A 24,459-nucleotide genomic window follows, 5' to 3' on the forward strand; every position below is an offset into this window, starting at 1 on the left:
CTGAAACACACAGACACACGCACACACACTGTATTTCTGATGGCAGACACGTGAACTAGGAGACAGTTTTTCTCGCGTGCTTGAACCAACATCTGACAGATTATAACGGCTTTAACACACACCTTTCAAAGTTGTGTGTCACAAAACTCTCCGTAATCCACTCAAAATGCTATTAAACGCATTTTCTTAGCACAAATTACCGATTGTAAACGCTGTAACGGAAGTTCTTAGCATTCTACTGGAAGATGCTGGTCACTATGGCGCACTCCATGCAGCAGCCAAAAAAAAGGTCTACATGATCGGAAGTGTTCAGCCACTGAAATCTTCTGGCGAAAGATTGATGTGATTTATTTTCAATTTTGTAACTGCATCGATAGTGTAACTTAATCAAAATATAGTCAGTTAAATAGACCTAAGCATTGGTTTAGTTGTTCAAGCGTAAAATGAGACGAAGAGCCATTTAAACAAGCGATGTGAGGAGCAGTGAGCTGTTATGATGAAAAATTAGTAACCGTCATTGTAAAGATGACTGGATATTTCTGTTTTAAGCGCTCCTTTTTTTCCTGATTTTTATTTAGTTTAATAACAAACCATAAGTAAATAGCGCCTGTTTTTATTTTACTCGTTTATTTTTGAACAGTGACAACCTGAGATGCGGTCCCTATAGTGTTTACCACGCTACTTTGAATATTCAATCTGACATAGCATGTAAGTATGGCTTTGTTGCGAAGTTTCAGCTTTTTGGAAACTGGCAGTAATGAGTGTAATTCCTGCACCCTGTCAACCAAGTGTAACAGAGGCCAGCTAGTGAAGTGCTGTGCAGGTAAACCTCACTCTTCTGACACCTAAAGGTGCTAGACGCTAGAGACCATGGTCTATTACCTTGTTAGATCAACCGTCTTCTATGTGGACAGTCGCCGGTTCGATCCCAGCTCGGAGCAGGTTGGGTGGTGTAGGACCAGCAGGGTTACATTGGTGCCTTGACCTGGATGGGAGTGAGGTTTAGGGGTGTGAGTGTAACAGAGGCCAGCTAGTTAAGTTCTGTGCAGGTAAACCTCACTCCTCTGACCTCTAAAGGTGCTCTAGAGACAGACACTATAGACCATGGTCTTTTACCTCCTTGTTAGATCAACCAACTCCCAAGTAAAGAGTTGCCGGTTTGATCCCAGCTCGAAGCGGGTTGGGTGATGTAGGACCGGCTGGGCAACGTTGGTGCCATGACCCTGATTGGAGTGAGATTTAGGTGGGTGAGTGTAACACAGACCAGCTAGTGAAGTGCTGTGCAGGTAAACCTCACTCCTTTGATTTCTAAGGTGCTCTAGCGACAGACGCTAGAGGGCATGGTCTTTTACCTCCTTGTTAGATCAACTGTCTTCCATGTGGAGAGTCGCTGGTTCAATCCCAGCTCAGAGCGGGTTGGGTGTTGTAGGACCAGTGGGGTTACACAAGCACTACGCATAGTCACTTCGTTTGCTCGCGGCATTCTGAAGATCTTTTCAACTGGGTGCACCTAGAACACACAAGCCACACGTCTCTATTCGAAATAACGAACCTGCGCATGGGAAAGATGTGATATTTGATCCATCTATCTGTCTACCTATCCATCTTCTTTGGTCTGGTACCAACTGATACACTGAGAGTTAGCAGTCCGCGGCCCAGGGTTTGGGTCTAGAGTTATCATGTGTTTCCTGATGTGCATATAATGGGGTGGCATAATGGGGGATATATATGGGGTAATGGCTATTAAAAATACTTTTCTATCTGATTGTAAAAATGTTACATATTCATTGTGGAAATACCCCCCCCCCCCCCCCCCCCTCAATAAAAACCCATTTATTACTGATATCAATTAACTGTATTGAGTAATAACCATAATCACCTAATAAGAAATTTGTTAGTAGCCGAGGTCATGAACTTATATGTACTTTTGCACTGTAAGAACGTCTTGGCTAATGGAGGTTTAATAATTGCATAATAATATGCATGAATGGTTTTATACGATGGTTGTTTACTGTTGTTCAGAGTGGACCTAGACTCGAGTGATGAAAGCGATATGGAGGATGATCTGGAGCAGCCGGCGGTGGTGAAAACCAAACATCACGACCTGATGATGAAGGGTGAAGGCGGCAGGAAGGGAGGATTCTTTAAACAGGCCAAGAAATCCTACCCGATGTTCCCTACACACGAGGAGAGAATCAAGTGGGACGAGTATGGAGAGATCATCAGGTGAACAACAAGATTTATTCAGACATAAAAGAAGGATATGCAATGTGTCAAATCTATCCATCTGTCCATCCGTCCTTCTATCCATCTGTCTATTCATACATCCGTTTATCTTTCTATCTGTCCATCCATCCGGTTATCCATCATTCTATCCATCGTTTCAATCATCTATCTGTTGTTCTATCCGTCTTTCATTATATTTCTGACATTCTATCCATCTATACATAATTCTATTTATGCATCTATCTGTCTCTGCTGTGCTATCCATCTATCAGCTGTTCTTTCCATCCGTCTATCCATCTACTGTATCTATCCATTCGTCCGTCCGTTGATTAGTTGTTCCATCCATCTATCTGTCGTTCTATCCGTCTATCTGCCTTATCTATTTGTCTATCCAGCCATCTGTCCATCCATCCGTCCATTCATCTGTCTTTCTATCCGTCTGTCTGTCTTCATCGGTCTATTCGTCGTTCTTTCCCTCCATCTGTCGTTTTGTCAGTCTATCTTCCATTTTATCTGTTGTTCTATCTGTCTTTATATCATATTAGTCTATCTGCCGTTCTATCCAACTATCTGCCATTTTATCCGTCTCTCTGCCATTCTATCTGTCCATCCATCCATCCATCCATCTATTTATTCATCTCTGTCCATCCGTCTTTCCATCCATCTATCCATCGTTCTCTCTTTTGTTCTATCTGCTGTTCTATCCACCTTTCTGTCGTTCTGTCAACCTTTCCGCCGTTATATCCACCTATCTGTCGTTATATTCGTCTATCTGTCATTTTATCTGTCTCTCTGCCGTTCTATTCATCTATCTGTCATTTTATCCACCTATCTGTCATTTTATCCACCTATCTGTCATTTTATTCATCTATCTGCCTTTTATACGTCTATCTGCCTTTTATCCATCTATCTGCCGCTCTATCCGTCTATCTGCCTTTTATCCATCTATCTGCCGCTCTATCCGTCTATCTGCCTTCTATCTGTCTATCTGCAGTTCTATCCGTCTGTCTGCCATTCTATCCGTCTATCTGCCGCTCTATCCGTCTATCTGCCTTCTATCTGACTGTCTGCCGTTCTATCCATCTGTCTGCTGTTTTAATTGTCTGTCTGCCGTTCCATCCATCTATATGCCATTCTATCCGTCTATCTGCCATTCTATCTGTCTATCTGCCTTCTATCTGCCGTTCTATCCATCTATCTGCCGTTCTATCCGTCTATCTGCCGTTCTATCCATCTATCTGCCATTCTATCTGACTGTCTGCCGTTCTAATTGTCTGTCTGCCATTCCATCTGTCTGTCTGCAGTTCTATCCATCTGTCTGCCGTTCTAATCATCTGTCTGCCGTTCCATCCGTCTGTCTGTCGTTCCATCCATCTGTCTGTCATTCTATCCAACTAATTGCCATGCCATTCATATATCAGCCATTCTTTCTATCCATCTGTTCTATTAGTTCATCCATCCTCTATATATTTGTCTCTGTCCATGCTTTCATTCATCCATCATTCCATCCATCCATCTATCCATTGTTCTATCTGTCGTTCTATCCACCTATCTATCATTCTATGCGTGTATTGGTCATTCGATCCTTCTATCCAATCATCTGTCCGTCTGTCTGCTCATCCATCATTCCATCCATCCGTCCATCCTTCCTTCAATCTATCATTCGTTCTATTTGTCTGTCTATCCTTCTACCCGCCTATCTGCCCTAGATAGATCTTTAGCCATTTCTTAAGGATGAAAACTCACACACAACGTAAAAGCAGAAAAAAAAAAATCACCCAATACTGTAACTTGGATGCAGAAAAAAATAACTTTGCATGAAAGCATCTTCCAGCATTGCCCTAACAATGATGGCATCAAATACCATAGTAATACCATGGCATTTATGCAGTACAGGTCTCTGCTCCTGTTCACTCAATAAACTAAAGTAGTCGTTTTTATTAATCGCTGTGGATGTGTTGTTGTCTTTTATTAATTGTGTCCTATTGATGTGTATTAACTCTGATCGTCTGACCTCTCAGGCCTGAGGATTTCCTGGTCCCGGAGCTGCAGGCCACAGAAGAGGAGAAGAGCAAGCTGGAATCTGGACTGACTAACGGAGAGGAGCCCATGGAGCAGGACCTGTCGGACGTGCCCACCAAATGCACGAGCACCACTCAGACGCTGGAGATCAGGTGAGAGTCTGATAAAACACCTTTCAATCACTCCTGTACACTAAATTCAGCGGGTACTTAAACACTTGTGTGCTGCTGGGGATGTTTTCATCCACTCTGGGCTGATTTTGAGGCTTAATTTGGCCACAACATTCTCTGTGATTCAGCAAACGGGACGATTTTTGCTGACAAACATTATTTTGACAAATATTTTGGGAAAATGCTTTGGTATTTTTAAAAACTCAACAAATTATGAGCCAGCGTGATCTAGAAAAAGCCATTCATGCTTTTAGCAGCTTTCGCCTGGACTATTGCAATGCACTCTGTTGAAATTAACCAAACCTTATTTCATCGGTTACAACTGGTGCAAAATGTTTAATTTTGTTTTTAATACTGGAAATTAACTTTAGGCAGCCTCCTGGTTGTAAAAAGGTACTTTATAAATAAAGATTTATATAAAATTTTCCTTAAAGCAAAGAAGGTCAAGGTGCTCCAGGATTGGCCAGCCCAGTCACCAGACATGAACATTATTGAGCATGTCTGGGGAAAGATGGAGGCATTGGAGATGAATCCAAAGAATCTTGATGAACTCTGGGAGTCCTGCAAGAACGCTTTCTTTGCCATTCCAGATGACTTTATTAATCAGTGATTTGAGTCATTGCAGAGATGTATGGATGCAGTCCTCCAAGCTCATGATGGAGTCAGACACAATCTTCATTCTGTTTCCACTGCAGCATGACTTTATATTCTACACTGGACATTATTTCTGTTCAGTGACAAGACTTTTGTCTAAGCAAAGTCAGATCTTACTGTTCTAATTAAATCATTCAAAATCAAGGCATGATCATATTTTATTTTGGTAAAATAAGCGTAATCTAGAGGCCTTTGCCTTTCATAAAATCCACTTCTGATACTGAATGGTCAAGTTATTATTTGTTGTTTTTAAAACTCAACAATACACTACCCTTTTGTTATGTTCTGGCTGTTTTAGCCCCATTGTAGGGATAGAAATTGTGACCATTTTGGTCACATATGTCTCCAAAATTTTATCTATACGACGTCAAAATAGTATTTGTGTGAGCGCATAAAACTTTTGCTGTGCGACCGGTTTTCTTTTAAAAAAATGTATTTGTAGTAGCAATAAACACAGTACAATGATTCCACTTAGGAGAGAGTACATTTCCCACTGCTAAACATTTTTCGTTTTTACAAACTATAAAGTAACAGAACACAATAAAAAAAAAAGTTTCATCAAATAAAATATATAAAAACAGTAACAATAAAATGGTAACATAATATCAATACTAAGTATACATAGGCCAGAGAAGGTCAAATCTTTATTTATTCACTCAACTTTAGGTTATTATCAACTGTGAATTCCTAATCTAAAGAGAGGATTAAGAGGGGGAGTGCAATGGGTCGTAAATTGAAAAATGTTTGTTCTGTGGATGGGAAATTATATGGTAATATTTTTATGAACACTGGATGGAGCAATCTAATGTAATCAGTCCACTTGGACCAGATATTTCTAAATGCATTAATTTATAGTCGAAGGGAGAATGTAATTTTTTCCATGACATAAGTATTATATACTATCTCTAGCCTTTCTTGGGTTGTTGGGGATTCGGGAAGTAACCAGTGTCTTGTAATTGCTTTTTTGGCTGCGATTATTAAGCGACCTGTTTTCACTGCAAAATGTTTACTGCGTGCGCAGATTTAAGAGACATTCTCGCAGAAGGCATCTTTCCACCTAAAAACATATTTGGGTTCTCAGGATTGGATAAAAACAGTTGTCATGGAAACTTGCCGCAGTAAACAAGGTCTGCAATGATTGCCCTACCTTCAAGCTCTTCTGATTGGTCCACTACTCTAGAAATGATCGCTAATGGATTAGTTAATATTCGCTGGGAATCACTCAGTCAATGTCTTCTGCCTTCAGATGACAGGGAGACCTACAATCGCAAAAAAGTAAAGGATGGGCGAATTAAAATATCACTGAAAGATTTTGTTTTAGAAACCACCTAAAGTTACAAATAATGGTCTGTTCACATCTGATCATATCTAATTGGTGATCATGTGGTGAATGTTAATCCACCATTTACACTTTTCGAAAAGTGGATAAAAGACTTCCAGTGGGTTCAAGTTCACTATGAAAATGACTAAAGCCATTCACTATGAAGACTTCAACTGTACATACTAAATAAACACAGTACACACACTTAAACACACCTACGTTATAACTCCTCAGATGTGCTTCATTCACTGCTGTATTTGTGTCTTAGAGCCCGAGTGACGTATATCGACTATGAAGGCCGATCTGATGGTGACTCTATCAAGAAGATCATCAACCAGATGAAGCCTCGGCAGCTGATCATCGTTCACGGGCCACCAGACGCCAGTCTGGACCTGGCTGAGTCCTGCAAGGCCTACAGTGGGAAAGACATCAAAGTGTACACTCCCAAACTGCAGGAGACGGTGGACGCCACCAGCGAAACACACATTTACCAGGTCAGCAATCACTCACACATGGTGCACTTTCAGATTTAGGCTCAATTTCAGTTCTATTTTTACCTTTACCCTTCAATATTGGGGTTCAAAATTTACCTCTAAGAAATGCGACAGCACTACGACACACAAACACGTCATCATATGTTTTTGCAAGCTCTTGCTTCATATGAGATTGACGATGGCGACTGCTGTAGTTATTCCAGTTGCGTTATTTTTTGGTATTTATCTTCAGGAAATCACTGAAGGCATATATCATGCTATCATAACCATATAATGTGGCAATAAGATGGTAACTGTACTGTGTATTTACACAGTGGCCATATTGATCTATGTAAACACAGTAAAAAACATTAACATAATAGCAGACACTGTAAAAGCTCATTCCCAGCCACTAGACTTTTCTGACAGGGGATTCGAGTGTCAGAAATAAAAAGTATGTTTTGGGACTGCTAAACAGGAGTTTTTATTATGTATTATAAATGGCCAAATTTAGCAGGATTCTGATAAAGCATGACATCAAACACAAGTGCCGTTATGAATGTATAAGAATATACACATATATATATTTATATGTGTGTGTGTGTGTATGTATATATATATATATATATATATATATATATATATATATATATATATATATATATATGTATATATATATATATATATATATATATATATATATATATATATATGTATGTATGTATGTATGTATGTATGTATGTATGTATGTATGTATGTGTATGTATGTATGTATATGTGTGTGTGTGTGTGTGTGTATGTATGTATATGTGTGTGTGTGTGTATATATATATATATATATATATATATATATATATATATATATATATATATATATATATATATATATATATATATATATATATATATCTATGTATGTACATATACACATATACACACGCACACATATACATAAATATAAAAATATACAAAATATATACAAAGTTTCCTATTAATAAAACCGAAATAAAAGTACAACGACTGTCACCTGCTGGTGGTTCAAAGAGAAAATGTATTGATATACACTTTTTAGATGCAAACACTTACAATCGCTTTAGTACCATTTGTGTATGATTATAGGCTATATGCAGAGCTAGTGCATCTTTCCATACTGATAAACTTCCGGTGAACGGTTAATGTGACTTTTTTCCATTTTATACAGTTCCGATTAAGAAACCGTCTACTATAATAAAGAAAATCCGCTCTAACTGTAAAAATACAACTGTAAATAAATCGCTAAATACTTTTGACAAATGAAAGTGTAAAACCTGCAGCCCACAACAAAGGTGGAAGGTTGTTGCGTATCACATTTAACAAACTGTTTCCTATGATTTTTATGTAATTCATGGATAATTGAATATTAATTAGATGATTATGCTGCTGTGCCGTCAGCCAATCGTTGCATTGCTGATCATGATTTGGTGGATCGGTAGATCTGTCCTTCACAACACACACAGCGATCTCAGATCAGTTCATCCAGACATTTTCCTCTAACCAAATTAGCCAGAGATCAGTTATCAAGATTAACAGATCCAGTATCTGTCTAATCATCTTAGATCATTTAAGCGAGGTACCAAGAACAGACCCATGATATTACCCAATGCATTTCCGTTTAGTTCTAGAGCAGTGCGCCAATCAGAAGAGCTTGAAGGCGGGGCAAGCATTGCGAGATTTGTTTACTGTAGATAGTTGACATGACGACTGTTTTAAACTATTCCTAAGCACTGCGTTTCACGTTTGAAAGCATGCAAATAGGTGCAAAGATGCATTCTGCATGAATGTCTTTTAAATCTGCGCATGCAGTAAACATTTTGCAGTGAAAACCATGGCAACAGTTTTATCCACTCGTACAAATGCTCCCAAATATATTATGAGGTCACATAGATAAGATTTCAGGCGCATATGCGAAGCGGTCGCAATTTTGAGCCCTGATGATCATATTTTATTTTTGTTAAGATGAGCATAATTTAGAGGCCTTTGCTTTTCATATAAGCCACTTCTGATACTGAATGATTGAATAGAAGTCAAGTTATTAATTGTTGTTCCTAGAACTTGAAAGGGTGTACTATCATTTATATTTATATATATACATATATATATATATATATATATATATATATATATATATATATATATATATATATATATATTGTTGAATGTGATGTTTGTGTGTGTGTGCGCAGGTGCGGCTGAAGGACTCTCTGGTCAGCTCTCTGCAGTTCTGTAAGGCCAGAGATACAGAGCTGGCCTGGATCGACGGTGTTCTGGACATGCGTGTAGAGAAAGTGGACACTGGTGTGATCGTGGAGCTGGGAGAGGCGAAGGACGAGGTGGAGGAAGGAGGAGAGCAAGGGATGGAGGTGACTGAGGAGCTAAGCACTGAGCCCAGCACTGCCGCCGCCGCAAACCAGAGGGCCATGAAGACACTGTTTGGAGAAGATGAGAAGGAGATTTCAGAGGAGAGCGACGTCATTCCTACACTGGAGCCACTGCCGGCACACGAGGTGAAGAGAGGGGCCATTTAATAAAGACTTATGTGGCTCATTTAAATCTGTTCACAAATATTATTACAAATATTTATATGTACAGCCAAGCCCGGCGTTATTCACACCCCTGGCATATCTAGATTTTTATGTTTAGAAATGTGTCAGAAAATGGGGGAAACGATATACAGGGGTGCTAATAATTCTGACTTTAACTGTTTTTATACATATTGGCGATATATTTCATTGGCTCTTTACTGTATTTTGCACAATGACAATAAAGTTGAATGTAATCTAGTCTAGTATGGGGTTTTGATGTGTAATACTGTTTGTGTGTTTTTGTACAGGTCCCGGGTCATCAGTCTGTGTTCATCAACGAGCCACGGCTGTCAGACTTTAAACAGGTTCTGCTGCGTGAAGGCATTCAGGCTGAGTTTGTTGGTGGAGTTCTGGTGTGTAATAATCTGGTGGCCGTCAGGAGGGTGAGTCACATTTACACCTTAATATATCATCATCATCAACATATCTAATCAATGGCTCTTTAGTGCACATTATGAGCTGTACAAACTGAGTGTGTTCATGCATTCCATTCAGAAAAAGTCCAATCTGGGAATTGTCACCTTAAAAAGACAGCTATGCACTGATCTATGTATATACAAACACACGAACACTCACCGGACACTTTATTAGGTACACCTTACTAGTGCTGGGTTGGACCCCCTTTTGCCTTCAGAACTGTCTTAATCCTTCGTAGCATAGAATCAACAAGATACTGGAAATATTCCTTAGAGATTTTGCTCCATATTGACTTGATAGCATCACGCAGTTGCTGCAGATTTGTCGGCTGCACATCCATGATGCGAATCTCCCGTTCCACCACATCTCAAAGGTGCTCTATTGGATTGAGAACTGGTGACTGTGGAGGCCATTTGAGAACAGTGAACTCATTGTCATGTTCAAGAAACCAGTCTGAGATGATTTGCGCTGAAAGTAGCCATCAGAAGATGGGTACACTGTGGTCATAAAGGGATGGACATGGTCAGCAGCAATACTCAGGTAGGCTGTGGTGTTGACATGATGCTCAATTTTTAATAATGAGCCCAAAGTGTGCCAAGAAAATATCCCCCACACCATTACACCACCACCACCAGCCTGAACCGTTGATACAAGGCAGGATGGTTTCATGCTTTCATGTTGTTGATGCCAAATTCTGACCCGACCATCTGAATGTCACAGCAGAAATCGAGACTCATCAGACCAGGCAACATTTTTCTCCTATTGTCCAGTTTTGGTGAGCCTGTGTGAATTGTAGTCTCAGTTTCCTGTTCTTAGCTGACAGGAGTGGCACCCGGTGTGGTCTTCTGCTGCTGTAGCCCATCCGCCTCAAGGCTGGACATGTTGTGTGTTCAGAGATGCTCTTCTGCAGATCTCGGTTGTAACGAGTGCTTATTTGAGTTACTGTAGCCTTTCTATCAGCTGGAACCAGTCTGGCCATTCTCCTCTGACCTCTGGCTTCAACAAGGCATTTGCGCCCACAGAACTGCCGCTCACTGGATATTTTCTCTTTTTCAGATTCTCTGTAAACCCTAGAGATGGTTGTGCGAGAAAATCCCAGTAGATCAGCAGTTTCTGAAATACTCAGATCAGCCTGTCTGGCACCAACAACTATGCCACGTTCAAAGTCACTTAAATCATTTTTCTTCCACATTCTGAAGCTCGCTTTGAACTGCAGCAGATCGTCTTGATCATGTCTACATAATTAATAAAGTAATGACATGTGTACGCTTCAGTGCACTCTAGGAAAAGTTTGCAATGCCGTTTTTAAGCAAGGGCTCCCATACATCTTGAAAGTACTTAAAGGTACTTGTACATCAGACATGGCCTGGAAAGTATTTAAAAACAAACACAGGTCCTTAAATGCTTGAATTAAATTTGACATTAAATTTGTTTATGGTTTTATTTCAGCAATTGTACTCAATTGTCAAATACAGAACAAAAAAGTGGTGTATATATATATATATATATATATATATATATATATATATATATATATATATATATATATATATATATATATATATATATATATATATATATATATATATATATATATATATATATATATATATATATATATATATATACACACACACACACACAGTTGAAGTCAGAATTATTAGCCCCCCTTTGAATTTTTTTTTCTTTTTTTTAAATATTTCCCAAATGATGTCTGATAATATTTTTTCTTCTGAAGAAAGTCTTATTTGTTTTATTTCAGATAGAATAAAAGCAGTTTTTAATATTTAATGAACCATTTTAAGGTAAATATTATTAGCCCCTTTAAGCTATATATTTTTTCCTGATAGTCTACAGAACAAACCATCATTATACAATAACTTGCCTAATTACCGTAACCTGCCTAGTTAACCTAATTAACCTAGTTAAGCCTTTAAATGTCACTTTAAGCTGAATACTAGTATCTTGAAAAATATCTAGTCAAATATTATTTACTGTCATCATGACAAAGATAAAATAAATCAGTTATTAGAAATGAGTTATTAAAACTATTATGTTTAGAAATGTGTTGAGAAAAATCTCTCCGTTAAACAGAAATTGGGGGAAAACAGTGAACGGGGGCTAATAATTCTGACTTTAACTGTGTATATATGTATATTTATTTATTTATAATTTTTTCTTATTGCAGAGAGATAACAGTTATTAGACATTTTTACAGCAAATTGACCAAATTGAATTCTCTAATCAGGAAAAAAAAAAACAACAAACAATTACACAATGCCTCATAATAATAACTGGGCAGTATTTCCCATCACACGATGTGTTCATTTCTACAAAAACTACAGAAGTTGACATAATATTTATAAATAAACATGAAATAGGCCAGGTTTTATAAAGGAGTTATGCTCAATCCATTCACACAAAAGCTGACCAATATATATTTTTGATCCTTCATGTAATCGTGTCCATAATAAATATACTTTTAACAATGTTTAACTTGCCCTTATTTATAAAAAAAATAAACGTTATGTTGAGAAAAGTATATACAACTAGAGTTTTCTTGTTTTGACACATTGAAATAAGAAAGGCTAAGAAATCTCCCAAATTGTGCTCTTTATACTCATTTTGATTGTCCAGTGTTTGTAAGTCAGATCATCAGGCTGTTTTCATCACTGATTCTCTGTTTTTCTGTGTGTCAGACTGAAGCGGGCCGCATCTGTCTGGAAGGCTGCCATTGTGACGATTACTACAGGATCCGTGAGCTGTTGTATGAGCAGTACGCCGTTGTTTAATGCTCATTCAGCCGCAGTGCAAACTTTCATTCCCTTCACATCTTTTGTAGCTTTTGAGTCGCCTATGTTTTATTATTGTTTACCCACATGTTTTCATGACGGACATTTTGACCCAAATCGAGAGCATCTGCCTGGACTGTTGAAGAATCATTGCTTTTGTTCAGAACTGCTGGATGGAAAGAAATGTTTTTTACTCCTTTATTTTGTTCACTGATAAAAACTTCAGTTTTCGTAATGATGTAACGTGTGGAAGTGAGTTTGTGCATTCACATTTATTCACATTCATACTGTTATCTAAAGCCAGCCAGGCTTGCTGAGAATAGCATATTGTCGAAGGAAGGTTGTGTGTATGTGCGCGCATAGAAACACATACTGCGTTTGCCAACATGCGAAGTATGCAGCACAGCATAATAATGAATACAGTATCCCACAATGCATTGCTCCCAACTTTTGACGGATGAACTGAAAATCGGACCAAACATTAGATTCACATTTTTTACTCATTTAATCTGACACAGTGAAAAAAACAAATACAAATATTGGAGCTGAGATCACAATAACTATAATGTATAAAGTAACTGGATGCAACTGAATTAAGCATGCATTTATTTAATGAACCCCCAGAAATATTTTATATAAAAATTAAAAACGTTAATGTAAACAAAATATGTTTTCATTTTACTAGCTAGTTGACAAATCAATGTTATAAAATATATCTAAACCAAATAAAATGACTGTCTATTAAAATATATAGCTATATTAAAATTTTACTAATATATATATATATATATATATATATATATATATATATATACACATATATATACACATACACACATACATACATACATACATACATACATACATACATACATACATATATATACATACACACACACACACACACGCACACACACACGCACACACACACACAGACACACATATATATATATATATATATATATATATATATATATATATATATATATATACATACACACACATACATATTTTTATATATATTCATACATACAGTTGAAGTCAGATTTATTAGCTTCTGTCAAGCGTTGACGCTGAAGTTCACATGGGGCTTCATTCAGCTTCAACGCTCGACAGAGGGCGTGTCTGAAATTGGGCCTGATGCGATCCACATGGCAGCATCAGCCAATGAAATTAGTCCGCAATCGACTACTGCCTGAGCTGGTGTATTTGCATAAAGCAATCTGATTGGCTGACGCGTCCATTGACACTTAAAGTTGAGAAGTACCCAACTTCTGCAGCGAGCCACACTACTGAAGCGGCACCATCGGATCCACAATGCAGTTCGGCAACGCCTGACGTCACCCATTCAAAGTGAATGGGAAGCGTTGACGTTGACGCCCCGCTTCTCTTCATCTTCAGCTTCCTAGCAGAAGGTTGAAGGTTTTCTTCTAGTACTGTTTAATAGTTAGCACTGTTCATAATTCCCTCCACCTTGACTAAGGCCACAGCTCCAGCTGAAGGAAAGCAACCCCAAAGCAAGAAAAGAGTTCACGCTTAGCTGATGATTGATAAAGTGTGTTTGGCATGCTGTTCCTGGAGAGAGCCCTAAGCTCAGAAGATCCTCGAGCCTTCGGCAAATGGGTCTTCCTCCAATTTGAAGGGCGAGAGGGGAGTTTAAACTCAGCTATATTTCGAGAACCTGCTTGTTATGGCTAATGAGTTAGGAATTGGTTTAAGAGATGGCTGACTAAAAGTTTGTCTATGATGCCACTTTGGATTAGTCGATTCACTTATGTCGCATGTCTTTGGATGGTGGGAGCCATCCATGCAAGCCCATGATGTTCTTGCTGTGAGGGAACAGTCCTAACCACTGGGCCGCCGTGCCACGCTATCTAGGAAAAAGGAGGAGGGGTAAGGGTGGAATGGGGAATTCTTCAAGACAAAGATAACTGAGGTAAGAAACTCTGTTTATTTATAGTGAGTTAGAAATTACCTGGTTGGTGAGTTGTGTTAGCTAATGCAGCACCAGCCGTGGTCAATCATAATCACGTGATGCATTTTAACAGGAGTGTGTAGATTTTTTATATCCACTATAAATGAATGAATTACATTGTGCAACCTTATTCCTCAAGCTGTTTTATCAGGTCTCTTCACACCCTTTGCTTCAGTTGTTTTCCAGCGCTGTGCACTAGGATAATAATAGTTCATGCTACACCAAAGTGACAGCGTGATTTATTTTTTTGCCTTCAAATGAACTGTGTTGCTGTGCTACAACTCGTACCTAATCCACATCATATGCTTTTTTTTTTTGTTTCCTTGACCCGAATAACTGATCCAGGGTCAAATCTTCCTGCCATATTTAGAAATATTTCCAGCACGGCTGATCCTGAGTCAGCTGTTTGAACACACAATCTGCCAACACAGCAAACATTATGGTCCAGATATACGTTACACGGATGACACCAGTTTATTCTCACCTCCATATCCTGCTTTAACATAGTCTTAGTCGGAGTTTTTCATCCATTCTGCAGCATATTTGAATAAACTTCTAGAAAACTTTGATGGAAAAGTGTAAAGTCTGCATGAACCCAAAACTGCCGGGACTTTTATTTCAGTATGTTAATGTACTTCCAACTGAAACCGAATATTGAGTAGGGGGCGGGGCTTTCTTTTGTGCTTCATTCCGAGCTAATCATAGCAAAGCTAACGGTAAGCAAAATATTAATGTTAAAGTTCATTCAAATCAAGTATTGTAGATGTTATTCTTCAGGATATCTATAATCAAGTGTGCTTCAACTTTGTCACTTCCGGCTAAATTAATAATAAAAAAAATTCATCACCACACACTTCAGTTTCTCATCAAATCTTCTGACCAACCAAATGCTCTCTAATATCTGACATGCTCCGCCCCCTTCAAGAAGCTACTCATTTGCTTTGCATTTGATGCGTTGAGCTCAACCACTCTCACCGGCAGAGCTGTGGTAAAAACAAAACTCTATTGGCTGTTTTTTTTTTGTTTTGTTTTTTAATGGGGCGGAGTTACTGTATGTCGCACCTTATTTTCATGTTTCTGATAAGATTACTTCAAATTTCGCATAATAAAAATTCATATTTCAAAGCAATTCACAGGACTTTTAAAAATATTGTGGCTTTATTATATTGTATTTGTAGTTATTAATATTGTAGCAAATGTAATATTGAAGTCTGACAATCCACTTCCTGTTTGTTTATAGCTAAATTCTCAGATTAGGTTTGTCTGATGTATTGGGCGGGGCTAACATACTTAACTCCACCCCTCCAACTGTCAAGCCTCATTTATACTTTCGCCTGGACTTGACTGTGCGTGCTTGACGCGTTCGCTGTTGTGACATTCTTTAAATCGACAGGGGGCAGTCAAAACAAACCCACCAACAAGTCAGACGGATAAACAGAGAGGTAGGAAGTTTCTGCAACTGCGTCATATCATTAATATCATTCAAGATATTTAAACTGATTACTTTTAGAATTTTAATGATTATAAGGATTTTTATAACCATTTAAGATTTTTAAAATCAAACTTTGATGCATCACTTGCTTTTGTTCATAACTCAGACAGTTCTACCTATTAAAGTTAAATAACAAGTAAACGACAAAAGAACATGGGTTGCTCTACAATTTTATTTTTTAATATGGCAAGAATAAAAGCAAAAAATGTATTTATTTATTTATTTATTTATTTTTATTTATATTTAGCCCACTCAACAATTCACACCTTAGTGTTTGGCTAGTTACTTGTATGCTAAAAAGGCAATAAAGGTCCAACATTCCTGACCATTATCACCAATAAAGCCTAGAAAAACAGGCCATTAGTATAATGTAAACCGACAGGTTCAAATATTCCTTTCAAGTTATCGAAGAAATAATTTGCGACTTCATTTTAGTTCTGTAACTATTAAATTGTTTTAAATGTAAAATTGTAATATATACATCAGTGTAAAACCTGTGACTGGTGGAAAAACATTCTGTAATATTAAAACCACCCGGGGCTCCACTTTTGCCATGTCCTTTCCTTTTGGCTTTAACAAACTTATCCCTCAGGTTTTTCCAAAAACTTTCCTCTTTTACCACAGCTGTAGCAATTTCTAGCCAGGAATATTTGGTCATCTGGTTCTCCTTATGATCACGCATGGATGGATTATAAAGATGTTTGTACAGTCGTACTTGTTTCATACAAAACCTCCACAAAGTGATTCATATTCAACGCAAATGAAATGCGGCACCTTCCGAACTGTTCGCTCGAGTCTCAAATTTTGTGCGCTCCGCCAGCTGAAAGCACACAAAATGTGCGCGGACACAAAGCGAACCTCCGCAAATGCAGCAAGGATGCAGTGAACTAGCGAACGCGTCTAGTATAAATCAGGCTTCAGTTTTGACAACAAACAGAAATGATGAGCAGGTGGTGTTAGGTTGTAATAATTCTCCACTAACACTTTCCCTCCATCTTTCTGAGTGAAATGCCTACTTTACTACATCCAATCAGCTCGCAGTCAAAAAAAACAAGCCACGCCCTCTGTTCTTATTTAATATTTCTTTTCTCTAGGAAATGAGTTTCGAAACACTTTAATCATGTGACTTGGGTGTTTCACATCACCATAGTCACGTGACCTGGGTGTTTTGAAACACTTTAGTCACATGACCTGCATGTTTTGAATCACCATAGTCACGTGACCTGGGTGTTTCAAATCATCATAGTCACGTGACCCGGGTGTTTCGAATCACCTTAGGCACTTGATTTGCGTGTTTTGAATCACCATAGTCACGTGACCCGTATGTTTTGAATCACCGTAGTTACGTGACTTGCGTGTTTCAAACACCTTAGTCACATGACTAAGTGTTTTGAAATCACCTTAGTCACGTGACTTGGGTGTTTCGAATCACCTTGGTCACGTGACCTGCATTTTTCGAATCACCTTGTTCATGTGACCTGGTGTTTCGAATCACCTTAGTCACGTGCCCTGGGTGGTTCGGACCATACTTCGGTGCAGTTTCGAAATACTTGTGCTTCAGGATCTTGACATTGTCAAAACGTCAGTTTCATGTCAGCCATCCCTAGTTTTATGTTTAATCCACTTAAATTTGAGGAAAGTAAGTTAACTCGATTGTTTTGTGTTGGGACAACTTGAAGCAATTGTGTTGGTGAAACTAAATGGTTAGTGTATATGCACTGTAAAAAAAAGCGGGGCTCCACAAAATAGTTTCATGCTGTCCCAACACAAATGGATTAAATTAACTTAATTGTTTTTACAAATTTATATAGATTGAACATAAAACAATTAAGAAAAACTCAAGAATTGTGTTGGTTCAGCTGATTTCAAATAAGTAGTTTAAACAAGCAGAAAAATCATTTGTTGGAGTGCACTACATCTAAACCCGACAGGATCCAATCTACATTTAGTGTATTTTCTCCAGCTTGAATCATCAAATTATTCATCTTTCAGCACGGTCCAGATGCTTACAGTTGGCCAGGCATCTGTTGAACCTCGGTCTGGCTTCTAGATTCATCTGCCAGGCTCCAGATGCTGACTGTGACCCATCAGGCAGGAGAAGATGTTTCCACTGATCCGCAATCCACCTGGTCAAGATGTGCTCCATCCTGCAGAGTTTATACAGGTACTGGAAATCCTAGAAAATGCTTGAATATTAATCTTTTGTCTTCACAGTTAGAGAAGTGCTTAGATTTTGGATAGAGTCTTAAAGCAATCTGCAAATACACTTCATTGAACATGCATCATACACATAGACATAACCATTTTTGAAAGGACAATATATACCGCAGGTTAATTATATAATGTCCACCCTATCAATAATTTTAACCTCTCCCTTGTCAAACACACCTGAATCAACCCATCAGAACATCAGTAGAGACTCCAATACCTTAAATTAATGATTCAGATAAGGGAGACATCCAAAATATGCACTAATGTTGTGCCTCCAGGAACAGATTTGGGAGACACTGTCCTAATAGATGTGATTTTGAAACATCAAAAAGCAATGTGAGCTGATAAATGCTCCCTCTTCGTGTTGCATAATAGTTTATTACAGCTTTTTAAATGTAAAGACGCGTTCATGTGCATGTCAAAGCATTGTTTGTCCTGCCGTTTTAATGTCCCCATAAAGTAAGTCTCCTCCAGTAATCCTCCCTGTGAAAGAGTGGAGGAGATTTGGAGAAGGCGATTCCTCGGGTTGATTCCAGCTCCACCTCTGCTTTTCATTCTGATAAGTGACGGCGAGCGGCAGGACTGTCCATCAGCTAATCCTCTTATAGTCTTCATAATGCTGACTCGGCTTTAATGGAGCTGACAGATGAGCTATAAGAGCAGAAATGGAGCGTTATGTCCCCGAGTTCAGCTGCTCATCCACAGCAGCCTAGCTTAGTGTCCGCAGATGGCGACATAAACCCTGTTCCTGGACCTAAACATCACCTATTAATGCGAAAGCTGTTTAGGAAGGTTGATTTTAACTAGAGAGGCATTCGTGAGACAGCTTTTGCATGCATTAGGAGAACCTATAGAGGATAAACCTGAAATTATTTTTTACAAAAAAAAAACACATCAATTTTGATCAATAACACACAATTATATCATGTACTCGCCCAAAAAAAATGTTTGTGTGTATATAATATTTACATAGTTTATTAAACTATCGGAACCATAGCATTATGGATGACGCAAAGGCATATGGGCACATTGTCGAAATAAGAGAAAGATTTGAGAGAAAGTAGTATATTAAATAATATAGTAATACATCATTATTATGAGAAACTATAGTCAATATTATGAGAAAGTACACTCACCGGCCACTTAATTAGGTACACTAGTACCGGGTTGGACCCTCTTTTTCTTTCAGAACTGCCCGAATCCTTCATGGCATAGATTCAACAAGGTACTGGAAATATTCCACAGAGATTTTGCTCCATATTGACATGATAGCATCACACAGTTGCTGCAGATTTGTCGGCTGCACATCCATGATGTGAATCTCCCGTTTCACCACATACCAAAGGTGCTCTATTGGATTGAGCTCTGGTGACTGTGGAGGCCATTTGAGTACAGTGAACTCATTGTCATGTTCAAGAAACCAGTCTGAAATGATTCATGCTTTATGACATGTCGTGTTATCCTGCTGGAAGTAGCCATCAGAAGATGGGTACACTGTGGTCATAAAGGGAAGGACATGGTCAGCAACAATACTCAGGTAGGCTGTGGCGTTGACACGATGCTCAATTGGTATTAATGAGCCCAAAGTGTGCCAAGAAAAAATCCCCCACACCATTACACCACCACCACCAGCCTGAACCTTTAATAAAAGGCAGGATGGATCCATGCTTTCATGATGTTGATGCCAAATTCTGACCCGACCATCCAAAGGTGGCAGCAGAGATCATATTTATCAGTCAAACCGCTGTAAACACCAACAATCTTTACCAGCGCTGCAGTGTCTCTCCATGCGGACGCTTTCACTGTTACACATCTCAATTAAAGAACTTTTGTTAAAAAAAAAGAAAAAGAGAGAACATAATGGGAAAGTTAGTCTTTATAATGAGACAGTTTCTTATTATTATAACCGGCAAATTTACTATTTTATTTCATGGTGGAAATGGGCTACTTAATTTAGGGACGTTTTGTCTTGAAAATATTCACTAAACTATTTTTGACTTGGACTTTTTGTCTTCTTCGCCTTAATCATACTTTCAGTTTTAAGTATCTTGAAATAATTACACCTAACTTTTATCTTTTTTTTTTTTTGTTAAATCTAAACAAACATTTGCCTGAAAAAATAAATGTTTCTGAATTATTTGTAATTTCGGTAATAAAAAAAAAATGCATTTTGTGTTCGTCTCCAAATTCTGGTCAACTCCGTTACATTGATTATAAAAAGGCAGAACAATCTGTAAAGCACTGATAGAGAAAGCATGTGACCTATTCCAAGTGATGTCATATCTTCTGGCAGGAAACTCAGGAATGCATTGAGGCATGTGTTTATTCTTCTCTCCTTCATTTGTACAAATATTTAGGACACACCAATCAATTAATTGTGAACTCTGTTATTGGAATTTTTCAGTGAATTTCTAATTCACTTTTTAACAACATGCATAAATTCTGATTAAACCATGTGAGAAATGGTTTCCTGTTAGCACATTGAGCTAAAGCACAAAATGGTGGAAAATATCAACTCTGTTATTGTCAACTTTATTAGCGGCTCAAACAGTTGAACAACAAGTAAACAATAATAGGCTATATTAATAACAGAATCATCAACTTTTAAAAACCATAATATGATGAAAATACACAAAAGTCTGATTCAGACATGCCATGTGGTGTTCGGTTTGATGTTAGCATCTTGAGCTAAAACACAAAATGGCAGAAAATGTCAACTCTGTTAGTGGCTTAAAAAGTGAAACAATAAGTGAAACAATAATATTAGTACCATAATCATCAACTTTTAAAAACAATATTATGATGAAAATGCATAAAAATCTGTTTTGGACATGCCATGTGGTGTTCGGTTTGATGTTAGCATCTTAAGCTGAAGCACAAAATGGTGGGAAATGTCAGCTCTACTTATTGTTCAATTTTTAGGCCGCTAACAGAGTTGACAGTAACAAAACAATAATATTAGCAACAGAATCATCAAAATAAAAACAATAATATGATGAAAATACATAAAAGTTTGATTAATACATGCCATGGGGTGTCTGGTTTGATGTTAGCATCTTGAGCTAAAGCACAAAATGGTAGAAAATGTCAACTCTGTTATTGTCAATTCTGTTAGTATCAACTCTGTTAGTGGCTTAAAAGGTTGAACAGTAAGTGAAACAATAATATTAGTAACAGAATCATCCACTTTTAAAAACAATATTATGATAAAAATGCTTAAAAGTTTTATTAATACATGCCATGTGGTGTCTGGTTTCCGGTTAGCATTTTGAGCTAAAGCACAAAATGGTGGAAATGTAAATAGTTATTGTCAATTATGTTAGTGGCCTAAACAGTTGAACAATAAATAAACTGTAATACAGAATCATCAACTTTTAATAACAATAATATGATGAAAATACATAAGTCTGATTCAGACATGCCATGTGGTGTCTGGTTTGATGTTAGCATCTTGAGCTTAAGCACAAAATGGCTTCAACTCTGTTAGTATCAACTCTGTTAGTGGCTTAAAAAGTGAAACAATAAGTGAAGCAATAATATTAGTACCATAATCATCAACTTTTAAAAACAGTATTATGATGAAAATGCATAAAAATCTGTTTTGGACATGCCATGTGGTGTCTGGTTTGATGTTAGCATCTTAAGCTGAAGCACAAAATGGTGGGAAATGTCAGCTCTACTTATTGTTCAATTTTTAGGCCGCTAACAGAGTTGACAGTAACAAAACAGTAATATTACCAACAGAAACATAAAAATAAAAACAATAATATGATAAAAATACATAAAAGTTTGATTAATACATGCCATGTGGTGTCTGGTTTGATGTTAGCATCTTGAGCTAAAGCACAAAATAACAGAAAATGTCAACTGTTATTGTCAACTCTGTTATTGTCAATTCTGTTAGTGGCTTAAAAGGTTGAACAGTAAGTGAAACAATAATATTAGTAACAGAATCATCAACTTTTAAAAACAATATTATGATAAAAATGCTTAAAAGTTTGATTAATACATGCCATGTGGTGTCTGGTTTCCGGTTAGCATTTTGAGCTAAAGCACAAAATGGTGGAAATGTAAATAGTTATTGTCAACTATGTTAGTGGCCTAAACAGTTGAACAATCAATAAACAGTAATACAGAATCATCAACTTTTAAAAACAATACATAAAAATACATAAGTCTGATTCAGACATGCCATGTGGTGTCTGGTTTGATGTTAGCATCTTAAACTGAAGCACAAAACGGCGTAAAATGTCAATTCTGTTAGTATCAACTCTGTTAGTGGCTTAAAAAGTGAAACAATAAGTGAAACAATAATATTAGTAACAGAATCATCAACTTTTAAAAACAATATTATGATGAAAATGCATAAAAATCTGTTTTGGACATGCCATGTGGTGTTCGGTTTGATGTTAGCATCCTAAGCTAAAGCACAAAATGGTTGGAAATGTCAGCTCTACTTATTGTTCAATTTTTAGGCCGCTAACAGAGTTGACAGTAACAAAACAGTAATATTACCAACAGAAACATCAAAATAAAAACAATAATATAATAAAAATACATAAAAGTTTGATTAATACATGCCATGTGGTGTCTGGTTTGATGTTAGCATCTTGAGCTAAAGCACAAAATGGCAGAAAATGTCAACTGTTATTGTCAACTCTGTTATTGTCAATTCTGTTAGTATCAACTCTGTTAGTGGCTAAAAAAGTTGATCAATAAGTGAAACAATAATATTAGTACCATAATCATCAACTTTTAAAAACAATATTATGATGAAAATGCTTAAAAGTTTGATTAAGACATGCCATGTGGTGTCTGGTTTCCGGTTAGCATCTTAAGCTAAAGCACAAAATGGTGGAAATGTAAATAGTTATTGTCAACTATGTTAGTGGCCTAAACAGTTAAATAAACAGTAATACAGAATCATCAACTTTTAATAACAATAATATGATGAAAATACATAAGTCTGATTCAGACATGCCATGTGGTGTCTGGTTTGATGTTAGCATCTTGAGCTAAGCATAAAATGGCAGAAAATGTCAACTCTTGTTTAGCATCAAGTAAACAACAATTAGCAACAGATTCAAACATTTTCTATCACATTTAAGCATTATTTAAGGTCTGTAATGGATTCAGTTTACTGTAAATTATACACATGTCATTCCAGTTTAAGAAAAATGAATGGTAAAATGCCTGATGTGCATGCAGTTCTGGAGTCTTGCGTCTTATGCTTTCAGCTAGATTTACATGTCAAATATTATCAGTGAGATTTACCAGCAAAATGAATGATAAAGTGATACTAGAGGAGCTTATTCATGACGGTTTACACGCAACGCTCATAATAAATAATCTGTCAACAATGGCTGCTGACTGACAGCATTTAAACCGCCCGTTTTCAGACTTGTATTTTCATCCATAATAGTAATAATCACCATTGTACAAAGAGTTCCTCCACCAACTTGTATTTTTCCATCTGCAGTCCTGTCCTCCTCTCAGCAGGTGGGTGAGTTTGTGGTGTTGTTCACCCACGGATGATTGAAACAGTAGTTTGAAGCCAGAGAATGACATCAGTGTGTGTGGGATCTTATAATTGTGGACCTGATCAAAGCTCAGTTCATTTACTTCTTAAAATCTGTGTGAAATCAAAACTTACAATGATTATTTTAGCACATGCTGTCATTCTTTAGGTGAACAATTAACCTGTGTTAACTTAATCCATGTCCACAGTAATAGGTTTCATTTAAAAATGCCTATTGTTCATGCTTTCATGTTGTTGACGTCAAATTCTGACCCTACCATCTGAATGTTGCAGCAGAAATGAAGACTCATCAGACCAGGCAACATTTCTCCAATCTTCTATTGTCCAGTTTTGGTGAGCCTGTGTGAATTGTAGCCTCAGTTTCCTGTTCTTAGCTGACAGGAGTGGCACCCGGTGTGGTCTTCTGCTGCTGTAGCTCAAGGTTGGACGTGTTGTGTGTTCAGAGATGCTCTTCTGCAGACCTCGGTTGTAACGAGTGCTTATTTGAGTTACTGTTGCCTTTCTATCAACTGGAACCAGTCTGGCCATTCTCCTCTGACCTCTGGC

The 24,459-nt window shown here is 37.4% G+C and overlaps 1 protein-coding gene across 2 annotated transcripts in view; it reads left to right on the forward strand.

Moving 5' to 3' along the window:
* cpsf2 (cleavage and polyadenylation specific factor 2) overlaps window positions 1–12,934 on the forward strand; it is a 31,370-nt gene extending 18,436 nt beyond the window's left edge. For both annotated transcript variants that reach the window (XM_056481663.1, XM_056481664.1), the window contains exons 10-15: window positions 2,023–2,226; window positions 4,248–4,400; window positions 6,662–6,887; window positions 9,089–9,409; window positions 9,736–9,870; window positions 12,604–12,934. In XM_056481663.1, coding sequence (XP_056337638.1) covers window positions 2,023–2,226; window positions 4,248–4,400; window positions 6,662–6,887; window positions 9,089–9,409; window positions 9,736–9,870; window positions 12,604–12,696 — 1,132 coding nt within the window. In that variant the 3' untranslated portion in view covers window positions 12,697–12,934. The remainder of the gene's footprint in view (window positions 1–2,022; window positions 2,227–4,247; window positions 4,401–6,661; window positions 6,888–9,088; window positions 9,410–9,735; window positions 9,871–12,603) is intronic.
* The last annotated feature ends 11,525 nt before the right edge of the window (window positions 12,935–24,459 follow it).

Source organism: Danio aesculapii, chromosome 20 (assembly GCF_903798145.1).
Source record: "Danio aesculapii chromosome 20, fDanAes4.1, whole genome shotgun sequence".
NCBI classification, from domain to species: Eukaryota; Metazoa; Chordata; class Actinopteri; order Cypriniformes; family Danionidae; genus Danio; species Danio aesculapii.